This window comes from Electrona antarctica (assembly GCF_951216825.1).
Source record: "Electrona antarctica genome assembly, chromosome: 3".
Lineage (NCBI taxonomy): Eukaryota > Metazoa > Chordata > Actinopteri > Myctophiformes > Myctophidae > Electrona > Electrona antarctica.
In genome coordinates this window covers 43858369-43870530 of record NC_136808.1, presented here as the reverse complement: position 1 = coordinate 43870530, position 12162 = coordinate 43858369, and the positions used below count along the sequence as shown (strand labels likewise).

The window sequence follows — 12162 nt, the reverse complement described above, 5'->3', positions numbered from 1 at the left end:
GTTGAGAATTTATTGACTTTGAGTGTTGTAATGGTCCAGTGTCTTAGTGAGTCTTAGTTTGGCTTCTCTGAAATACAGACTTGTACACTACTGCCAATGGAGTTGGACTATTTTTGTATTCCATTTGTCCCTTAAAGGAGAAACCAGATCTGCAGTGATTGGATTCTGTTCCAACTATTGTTTTTACAAACTTGTTTTGTTTTTAGACCAAATTAAAGAATTCTAGTAGAGTAGCCAATGCATGGCATTAAGACAGTATACCTACAGTAGGAATAAACACAGATATAATATGCCTACATAACTCACCTCATATAGGCTACATTCTGAGTGAAGAATTTCATATTTATATGATTTATCCTCTTAGAGATACTGTCTGTATGTCTTCTGTAATCCTGTGCCTCCCGCTAACCACAACCCTAACCTCTGGATTCTCGCTGATATTTAATATTTTCCTCTGAAAATAAAGCACACACACAATGGACTATCTTATGAATTTTGTCCTGCCTTTGCATTGAACTAATAAATATGAAATAGGCCTTATGTATTTCTTTTGTTTGCAGGTGGTAATTAGGCTACTTAACCCATTTAGACCTGAGGACGATTCTACAAATTCCTTCTAAATTCTGAAACACATGTTTCTACGTCGGTGTTCTCAAACATTTTCATGTCAATATGAAATTGGCCGCCGACCCCCAATATAGTGTATTATGTACCAACTACCAAGTAGACCTCTGCCAGTGGTTTTCAACCAGTGGAAAGTTACTCTTCAAATAAAGCCTCGGCTTCAGCCTATACACCTTTTTGGTTACATGTGTTTAAAGCACTGGCTGTGAATAAAGGACAGTTTTTTGTAAGTGATGCAAAGTGTCATGAATGGCGGACTCATCTTCTCATCTTCAAAGTGCCTGTCTAGAGTTTGAATTGGACAGGTATCAGTCAAAAGGGAGACATCGAAGAGGAAGGATGGATGGGGAAGGACAACAAATGGAATGTCAGAACATACAGTATATATATAGGGTTTGAGGTCAGATGTAGAGTTGATGGCCAATATTGATGACATCAGGGATCTCCATATATGCATATGGGATTATATATGGGCATCCCTGATGATGTCACGTGATGTCACAAGACCTGGGCACCATCCATGGGGGGTCCTTTCCCCATGTAGAACAGGTCAGCTCCATATATGGATATATACACTGTCACTAGGCTACAGGCCATAAGTGTCCGGTTGCATCTGCTCACATATAGGGAGCTTGGGTGAGTTTTACCAGGGTGGATCCTCCACACCTGACATCACATATACCATAACCTTATTACTGGATGTCTTCTGTTGGCATATGGGGCAGATTTTCTGTAGCTGTTAAAACTATAGGCCTAATATTCATATTAGCCTACACTTGTTGAGATTATTATATTATCTCCTATATTAAGGGCATACATATCTTAGCCAGGTCCACTATTGAGATGATGAATAAAATAGTCCAGTAATAATGTAGTTTGACCTCAAACTAACTAACAATATATCCTGAATAACAGAAAAAAAGTTGCCTGGAATTGTCTAAGGGGAAAGTTTAGAAAATGGCCTGTACAGTATGGCCACCATCCTGTATAAGACAAATATTTTCAAAATGACCTTTTGCTTTAAGTAGCATGTGTCATGATTCTGAATCCATTCCAAGCATTAGTTTTGCACAAAAAATGAGTGTTTTTATGCAAAACTAATGCTGACGCAGCTGACCTGAAAATACGTTTTATTTTCAGTAAAGAGCTGGAGAGACTGGGAGACTGAACAAACCCTCTAGCAATGATCACACTGGTGTGAAGTGAGGGGTGCTCTTATCATCATCATACATCAGATTCCATGCTCAGCCAATCAAATCATCACAAACGTCATTCCGGCCAATCACTTTTGGCATCTTCACTTTTCTGCCCTCACGTTTATCTTCAATATGTACTTTGCTCAGCCAATCAAATCATCGCTATGGGGTGATAAGCCAATCATCAGCCAGTGTTTGTGTTCACACAAACCCGGAAAGCGGGGCATAGGAGGGGATAGAGCCCCTCAAAAAACAGACAAATACAATAAGGGACCATAGGCCCTTCGGGCTTTTCCCTTAAAAACAAATTGACACTTTAAATTGCTGGCTTCCCGCCAGGCTGAAATTTAGTCTGGTCTCCATGGATGGAGGTGTGTCACATGGGTGAGTTTTATCTCTACACCACCCGGATGTCCTGGCTACCACTTGACTCTTCATAACATTGTGAGGCCAATCTCTAGTACAGGGGTCCTCAATAGGCAGACCGTGGTCCACGACCGGACCACCTCTCTGTGGACCCTAGGAAAAAAAAAAAAAGGGGGGGGGGGGGGTTAAACTTGACAAAAGTGTTCTTTGTGCCTCAACACAATACCTCTCATTTGCTGTGAATTTTTGGAGGGGAATATTTGTGAAACATTTTATTTCCATACTCTGCACCCCAGTATTGGTTGGTTGGGAGGGGATCCGATTTGTATAAGCTTGCCTTGGTGTGACTGTACTAAAAAATATATATGCATGGCATGGGACCGGACCTTAGTCTTTTTCAAAAATTATTAGTGGACCTTCAGCATTTCTAGTTTCTAGTATGTCAATTACGTATGGAAGTACTTCCAGACCACTTCCTCCCAAGTCCAGATATCAAATAACTTCACATTTCTGTTTTCACCCTTCTACATAAAGTATACAAGTCATATTTCAGGATTTATATAATTTCCAAGGAAAGGAAAGGCAAAAAAACAAAAAACAAAGTTAAACATTTATTTTTTAAGCCAATAGTTAATTTCAACAAGTATTAATTGCAGGCTGCTTGTGCTTCAGTTTAAACACATGTATTCTGTTACACTGGAGTTACCAAAAGTTGGATAGCATTGATTGGAGAGGAACAATGTTCAAGACAAAAAACGCTCTTAGCTCAAAAACATTATCTCATTCTGTATTTATCAAGACAGGTCCGCACAAACATTTAGACAAATTTACAAAGTAAGACATAAAAAAATTGTTCATCCTTTTCCCCATATAAATATCAAAATAGATCCTCTATCATTATGTAAAACTATCCTGATAAGTTTAATTTATTGCATAGAAATGTAGTGACGACAAAAACAAAGAATATACAATTGACACCCCCAATTTGACACCCTCTCAAGTGCAATTTTGTTGTCTACTTAAGTAGTTACAGACAAAGGCTATTTCAGCAGAACACCAGTGTCAAGCAATAAGGGAGTGCTCAGAAGATGATCAGAACCAGTATTAAAAAACAAAAAAACATCAAATGAGCAATAAAATAGTATTCCAAATTTTAAAACAATTTTATGATCATCCAAAGGTTTTTCGGTCATGTGAAAAGCTAGCATTCGTAAACAACAGAGCTAATGTAGTCATTTTAATACACTCAAAAAGCAGACTTGACCTGCCCAGCAGTGACATATACCCATAAATATACATAATCCCACCTCTATAACACAAGAACAAGGATAAACATATATTGTGAAAATGTCTAGTTCAGCCGTTCAACAGAAAATAGTACCAAAATAGGTTAGCATCACTTGTCGACACAAGTGGAAACAGTCAATTCCTTAAAACAAGTATATATACACACACACACACACACACACACACACACACACACACACACACACACACACACACACACACACACACACACACACACACACACACACAGTATGATATTACAATCAAGTTATATCAAGTTAGAAAATCCCATCTGCCATGTTAAATAATTATATAAGTATTCCGTTTCTAAGCAAACCCATTGCTTCCAACCCCTTTTCCAGTTGCGGATTATGGATGGTTGACAAAAAGAAGAAAAAAACAGGAAGCAATTGTTCGGTTCCCTAGGTGACAACATAGGTCTGCCACAGAGGAAAATGAATAATACTTCCCCCTCTCTGGCAGACACATACATGTTGTATTAAAAGACTAGTGCTGAAAGGCTTGTTTCAGATTAAAGGTCCATCAACTGACTGTCAGGAGACACATCCCCCCCCCTTACAAAGGAGACACATCCCCAGGAGACACATCCCCCCCCCTTACAAAGGAGACACATCCCCAGGAGACACATCCCCCCCCCTTACAAAGGAGACACATCCCCCCCCTTACAAAGCGGGAGTATGGCAGTGCAATGTCTAGCATCGGAGATATTATGCATGTGGTATTTCTTTCTTTTACAATTCAACATTAGCTTACCACTTCTGTATTTATGAACACAAAAAAGGGGTGGAAACAAGGGGACGAGTACCATTGTATAGTTCAACATTTCCTACACTCACTGCTAAGCTCACACACACGCACACACACACACGCACACACACACACACACACGCACACGCACACACACACGCACACAGACACACAGACACACAAAAAGGGAATTCTGATACACCTCGTTATGGACAAGATGGCTTATTTTAGAGCCATTTAAGAAGGAGAAAAAAAACAAAAAATGTACATCGTCTCAGAATATTAACTATAAACATCCTTTTCAAAAATAGAATCTCTGCCGGCCGTCCATTCCTGATCACTGACCTCATGCTGGAGAGAGTTGTCAGACCTGGCTAACAACGTATTCTTAAAACGAAATAATTTAAAATCTAATCATTTCAATGACGTCAGGCAGGCACACTTGTTTAACCCATTCAGACCTGATGACGCATCTGTGTCACCTTATAGCTTTTAACCACTTTTAACCATTATTTTAAACTTTAGCTGTTGATATATAGCAGATCTACAAGCTCATAGATCTTCTATTTTTGAAGAATCTTGAAAACGTGTGCAAATCTTTGAATATAATAATCTTTCACAGCGAATGTTTTTAACTCAAATATTTGGAACAACATATTTTCAGATGGGTGTCCGCGGCCAAACACAGATAATTCTGTTGGTCCTTGACATGAAAAAGTCCGAGCACCACTGATACGTTTTTTCCAGAAAACTTGCATTTTGTTGAATCTGCTCTCAGGTCTTAATGGGTTTAATCAAGCCAAAATGTGTGGTGAAACACACTCAAGTTGCTGTAAACCCAGGGGTTGTTCTGGTGGTACAACGATTCAACACCCAGATCCCAGGGCCTCCATGTCCTCGCAGCCAGGGGTAGTGGTGGATTCAACAGCCAGATCCCAGGGCCTCCATGTCCTCGCAGCCAGGGGTAGTGGTGGATTCAACACCCAGAACCCAGGGCCTCCATGTCCTCGCAGCCAGGGGTAGTGGTGCCTTTCTCCTGGCCCAGGCTGCCATTCATGCCCTGAGGATGGAAAAGGCCCCGTTGGAGCTGGCACTGCACAGGACAGAGGAATCTCTCCACATCCTCCTCTGCGTCTTGTCCGTGTGCATGGGGGGACGGCGTCTGAGCCTCTGCGTCTTGTCCGTGTGCATGGGGGGACGGCGTCTGAGCCGGCATGGGGCGGCGGGGTCTCTCCCTGTCCCCGCGTATCGCGATGTCGTACACAACGCACTTGTCCTCCGCTTTCTGTCCTTTAAGCTCCTCCTCGTCCTTCTCGTCATCTTCCTCTGGACCGCTCGAGTAGTCCATTGCCTCGCCGTTGTCTCTCTCGCTGCTGGGCACCATGGGAGACCAGCTGTCGTCGAACACCTCGCCCTTGCCCGCGTCGCACTCCTCCTCGTCTTCGTCTTCCTCCCGCGGTCGGTACGGAGGAATCTCGATGACGACATATTTCTTGGCCCAACCGCTCAGGAATGCGGAGCGGACATCGTTGCCTAGCTGCCCGTTGGTTCCTGGCGAAGGGTGTAGAAAAGACAACAATTGAAAGAACGAACAAAAAAAACAAAGAAGAAAAAAAAGGAACCGAATGAAAGGAATAAAATGGTGAGGGAAAAGAGAAGAAAGGAAAGGATATATATATAGGGGGGATCATAAATACATTTACATGATGAGGAGGAGGAGACATCAACATCTTGTGGCATTTTATTTGCGGAATGCCGGTAAATGAGCCTATAACTTTCAAGACCAAACACTGAATACCAAAAAATAAATAAAATAAAAAAGTTCCAGGGGATCACCAGTTAAATGATTTACAGGACCAAATAGACCCTTACAGCTCTGTAACTCCAATCCATTTAGATCCATTTGTGCACTCTCAGAGTTAAATTAAGATTAAGGTCTGTGGACAAATGCATATCAAACTGGGGGTCAATTAAATTTAAAAGGTTGAGAATGACAAACATACACAGTACACACCTGGCAAAGTGGTGGAGAGCTGAGCGGTGGTGCAGGTAGAACAGCCGTTGTTATTAGAACAAACAGCGGGAGCAGCCACGGGGTGAAAAACCTCCGAGAGGGGCAGCTGGGGGGACACGGGCAAGGAGCGGCACTCTCTGCCCGGCAGCTGCTGCCAGTAGCTGCTGCCGGGGGGCTCCTGGTGCTGGGGCCCCCCGCCGGGGCCCTGGTGAGAAGAAGGCTGCCCGGAGAAGGCGCTGCTGCCTGGCGGCGAGTGCAGGTCAAACATGTGCGAGAAGACAGTCGTGCTGGGCATGTCCTGGAACTTGATCTTGCCCCCCATGAGGTCCTCGCGGGCGGTGAAGGGGTTGATCTTGGAGGAGGTCCGTTGGTGGTGGGGCGGCGGCGGGTCGTAGTACGGGTCCTGGACGTTGACCTTCCTCCCCGGCTTGCGCGAGAAGATGTCCGACTGGCTGCGGCTGAGCCAGATGTTGCGGCGGGGCCGGGGCGACTTGGGCGGGATTTTGTCGTCCGGGAAACCGAGAGGGTTGAGTCTCTTGATGCCCTGGCTCTTCTCTGCACAACGGAAAAGAGTGAGAGAGATTCATCAATCAAGAAGGTTTTATTCATCACTATCGAAAATAGCAGCTGTACAAGCTTGCAATGCATTTCAATGCAAGTCATTGTGAGCTTGGAAATTGGCTATTTTGGTGGAAGACATTTGGTGTAGCGGGAAACAGGAAACAGGACGGGACCAAATATAGACTGCTAGGAGACCATAGTATAAATATATAGTATAAATATATAGTATAAATATAGACTGCTAGGAGACCATAGTATAAAGGCTTAAGTGGTTAAGGATGAAAGACAAACTCCTGTATATCTCTAGAGTCAAATTACAATCTAAACCACCAGGTGGCATTAGAGGCCATGTACAGTCTAAAAGGCAATTAAACCCCTGGTTCTCTGATGCTTTGAATGTTGTACTACTGTTTTATATGACTTGCTCTAGGAATTAACAAGGTCTGGTGAAGAAGTTATAAAATGTATTTTGGTTTGATTTCTCTCATAAAGCTTTACTTGTGAGTAGAGTTATGAGGAAGGAAAATATGTTTTTTAACCACTTTCAATGTGGCGTCCTTATTTTTGCGCTTGTTATATAACAGGCAAAAATCTCCAAGTTTACAAGGCCTCAAATCGCTATGGTGTGAACTTTTAGATCGGCTATTTCCACTGTTGCTTAAACGAGAGAGTATTAATAGGGTGTAAGTGGTTAAGTAATTGGCTAAAAGCCTCTGAGAATATAGTCCCACAATAAAGGATTAGGGTCAGTGCTTGTTTCATTAATTTCAACAAGGGGCAACAACAAGCCAGACCATAAATTATTTCACAACACAGATGCTTCATGTGGGACACCGAGTAAAAAGGCATAAATTATATGATCTTCTTGTCCCCATCTAAAATCAACATGCAGTTAGGATGACAGTGTCCAGGGTAAAGTAGCCCTATAGGGTAAACGGTCACCAGAGATTTCGACCCAGGACTATTCGACCCGGACCATTCGAATACGAGACATCTCACCCCGGTGAGTTGTCTTCACTTTTTGACATGTCGGGGTGAGATGTCCGGGGTGAGATGTCCGGTCAGCTCACCCCGGAAAGTGAAGACATCTCACCCCGGAAAGTGAAGACATCTCACCCCGGTGAGATGTCTTTACTTTCCGGGGTGAGATGTCTTCACTTTCTGACATTGCGGGGTGAGTTGTCTGTACTTTCCGTGGCACCCATTACAGTAGGCATAATTCAATTTCGGATCTAACTATCGGTTCCTACAGACGTGCGCAGTCACGGCTAATTATTTATTTATTTAACAGTAAAATCCGGTGAAACACTTGTAAGGAGTAGACACTGCCACCAGACGGCTGTACAAAGTTGCTAATTAGGTCACATTCTCACCTAATACTTCTGTAGACTCAAATGCGTATGGGCGGAGAATTTGGATTCTTGCATATTTAATTTGATGCGGTTTGCCTTCACACTGGCTGTGTCAGGGAAAGCAAGGAAACGTAGCAGGGAATTTTATCAATGTGTTCAGAAGCCGATGTTAAAAAATAGACTTTTCACGTAAAGTGAGAGTAACGGATGCAGTGTGTCGTCGGAGACTTACTGTGTGTGTGTGTGTGTGTGTGTGTGTGTGTGTGTGCGCGCCACTGTTCTTTTTTTTGGGCACATGAACGAGGCACAGCGGAGACGGGAGCGCAAAATGATCCGAAGTTTACAATAGATAGCCTACTCCCAGAGTCCCATTGATGATCCGATCACAATTATTATGCATATTCCATGTTAGCTATACAGTTTATAGATCATGCTGAGCTAAACATGTGTTTTAATTTTGAAGTATTTATATTTAAACAAGATGAAGAAAGTCTCCACTCGGATCCCCACACAGTGACAGACAGACACATTAGACACGCATTAGGATTCGAATGAGCCTTCACACCTGCCAAACGAAGCGAACTTTCGGACAATGATCTTGCTATTGCTAGTTACATTAGCATGTGAGAAAAGTGACAGCCATCTGGACTCTTCTGGAGTAACCAAATTGAGAGGGGTTCAGTTCACATTTCTTCAGAAGTTTGCACACACACACACACACACACACACACACACACACACACACACACACACACACACACACACACACACACACACACACGAGTGACAATGTCGCTAATGATTGCATATTGTAAAATAAATGTCTTTGCAAAATAGCCCTAAAATAATGTGCTGAATACTGTATAATATCACAGTATAACATTTGGCATATAGGCTGCGTGCTATAGTGGAATTGTGGATGCATTGCTTGATCTATACCAAATACTGAGTTAATTATTTCTAAGTATCTCTAGTCTAGACAGGAACATATATATATATATTAGATTTGTTTTTGGCTTTTTGCCTTTTTATACAAGTGAAGGTAGACAGGAACAACCCTGCCTCCCAAGCTAAACATGACTGGAAAGAGGGAGAGAGAGAGAAGGGGAGAGACACGCAGCAAAGGTCGTCATGAACGGGACTCGAACCCGTGACACGCAGTCAGGCCAGAGCCATATTATGTGTGGCATGCGCCTGGACCGCTAGGCCAGCGGGCGCCCGACAGGAACACATATATTAATGATTGCACACTGGATAGCTAAACAAACTAAATTTATTCGGTCTAACCATAACAAGCATAGTTCTAGTAAGTAGAGAGTGATCGAGAGGTTTTTTTCCACATACACAAAGTTACACATTGTAACTCTATAAGTCATTCTGACATTGAGAGCAGAGAAGAAGACAGCTTTATTTAGTTAGATGCTGCAGAAAGTCTGAGTTTTAGGAGACAGAAGTGGGTTTTAATGGCCTCTGTGCTATATCAATTTGCTTCAGTGCTGCAGTCTGACTATCTCATGTGATGGAAATAAAATTCCGGCGACCCCAAGGATCGTATTAATATAATAAAATAAATTATATCTATTCTGTAATGCTAATTAGAAAGGACTGTAAATATATATATATATCTTCAATAACCCAGCAGGGAGACCAAATACCGTGCTGTATTTACCTTAAAAAGGAGTGAGTAGCCCTTTAAATCTTGAATGACAGTCACTCTACCATAAAAAAATAGAAGGATACCTTAAAAACGAATTGGAGACAGACGAAATAAAGTTCTGAGAGGAAGTTTAAGGTTTTAACTGTAATTTTTAGTAGGTAATAAAGTCAATTTACATAGAGAATGTGCTACATGGTTCAGATAATAATAATAATAGTACAATACATCACTATAATTTAGAGTATTCAATTGTTCCAATATGGATCCGAACTGCCCCTCTTCACAGCATCTTCCTGGCTTATACTGCATCTGACGTCAGTTGTTGATAAACGTTCATTGGCTGAATAGATAGTTCATTTCCGCAATATCCCACGGTGGTGCTGGTTGTCGAGTACTCATTGGACCAGCACATGGATGATGAGACTGGTATCGTGACATCTTCCATGGTTCCGGCATTGATGGCCATAGACCGGGAAAGCGTGGACGCTGGCGTTGCTATGGCAACCTGAAGATAACATTCTTTCCCTGCCGTCTGTGAACTCTTCAACAGAGAAATGCCTGGCTATCTACTTTCTCACTAGGCATCAAGGTCAAATACATGCAGTGTTTATCCAAATAGACCTCTCAATATGCCAGCTAACTTGACTGGGGAAAGACAGTATGGAGACCGAATAAGGAGTCAACAAGATATAAGATCTGAATGTGGCGTCAGGAAATCCATAATATAAGTATGATAAAATAATATAAAGGATAAGATGAACCACCCTGTGTAAACAGGCAGTAGGCTATGAGTAAAATGATGATAAAAGGACAGGATGACCAAATATGACCTATATGGAACACGGTCTGGGCCAAAGTTCTATCTGTGTTGACCAACAGAATATGATGGAATGGCCAACTTGACATGATGTGTAAACAACATGTCAGAATATATCTATCATCATGTTTACATTCTTGCATAATTGATAGATTGTACACATTTTTTTAAGCATTGTTAGAGGGGTGTAACAGTTAAACCCATTCTGGATGGGAACCCCTTTTGGTGTTTTAACTAAGCATTACCGGTATGTTATACTTTAAGCTATTGAAAAATAGCAGATCTACAAGCTCATAGCGAGTGGCGCGCTACGAGCTTGTAGGTATGCTATTTTTGAAAAAATCGTGAAAATGCAGCACAAATCTTTGAATATATTCTTTCAGAAGACTTTTTTTTATTTCAAAGTCAGGTCTAAATGGGTTAAAGCAGTACTATGTCACTTTTTAAACAACTATATAGCATTATTATGTCTGATAAAAATTATAAAGTTACAAGCAATATCAATCATCGTTCCATAGAGGTCCCTGACTAGGGGCTTGACTGTGAGTTGCACATTCATCTAATCATATGGGTAGGCTACTGGGTAGCCTACATACAAACAATAATGTTTGTATTTGTAAGGTTTATTATGCATTTGACCGTGACATACTTAAAGGCGAATTCAACATTTTACTGTGTCATAAATATATTTACATCTGTAGCCTGTAGTTTCTATATTTAAATAAACTACATTACATTTGACCGTACATTTGACTCTTGTGTTATATTCTTGTGAAATATTCAGTAAAGTATAGCTCAAAGAATACGAGACATCTCACCCCGGTGAGTTGTCCTGACAACTCACCCCTAAACGTGAAGACATCTCACCCCGAAAGTGGCCAAAAGTGAAGACATCTCACCCCGGAAAGTGAAGACATCTCACCCCTAAAAAAGCAGGGGTGAGATGTCTTCACGTTTAGGGGTGAGTTGTCTGGACAACTCACCAAAAGTGGCTTTAGGGGTGAGTTGTCTTGTTACCGACCATTCGACCCGCTCTCGACCCGCTTGGACCTGACTTTTCGACCCGGACCGCGAGAGAGAGAGACAGAGAGAGACATAGAGAGAGAGAGAGAGACAGAGACATAATAATAATAATATGTACATTGATTTACCAAACAATTATTGTGTTGGTGTTTTTATTTACCAAACAATTACAAAGCTAATGGAGGCTAATGGAGGCTAAAGGGAGCCACCCACAGAGACACAGAGACACAGGCCATCAACGATCACATTCCTAAGGCTAGCAGCCACCATCCTCATCCCCATAGCAGAGTATGACGTTTTTTGCTAGTGGGGTTTTGTGAATAATCACATGAAGTATAAAAGTATGATATATAAGAAAAGTTATAGCTATAATGGTAATGCCTTTATTGATTGTATGCTGTGATTTGAATACACTATATTTTGTCATTCAGTCATAAAGTGACGTTCAGTCTACACATTAGCAGCAGCTCTGTGTTGTCTGACAATTATTCTTGCAC

The 12162-nt window shown here is 41.7% G+C and overlaps 1 protein-coding gene across 1 annotated transcript; it reads right to left on the bottom strand.

Annotated features, from left to right (window-relative positions):
• Window positions 1-4816: 4816 nt before the first annotated feature.
• On the bottom strand, window positions 4817-10410 carry LOC306919807 (uncharacterized protein; the record flags this gene model as incomplete). Its single annotated transcript, XM_079496357.1, has 3 exons — window positions 4817-5792; window positions 6256-6810; window positions 10404-10410. 3 exons carry the CDS (start codon window positions 10408-10410, stop codon window positions 5218-5220), a joined length of 1137 nt encoding a protein of 378 aa, XP_079352483.1. The 3' UTR covers window positions 4817-5217.
• Window positions 10411-12162: the final 1752 nt, after the last annotated feature.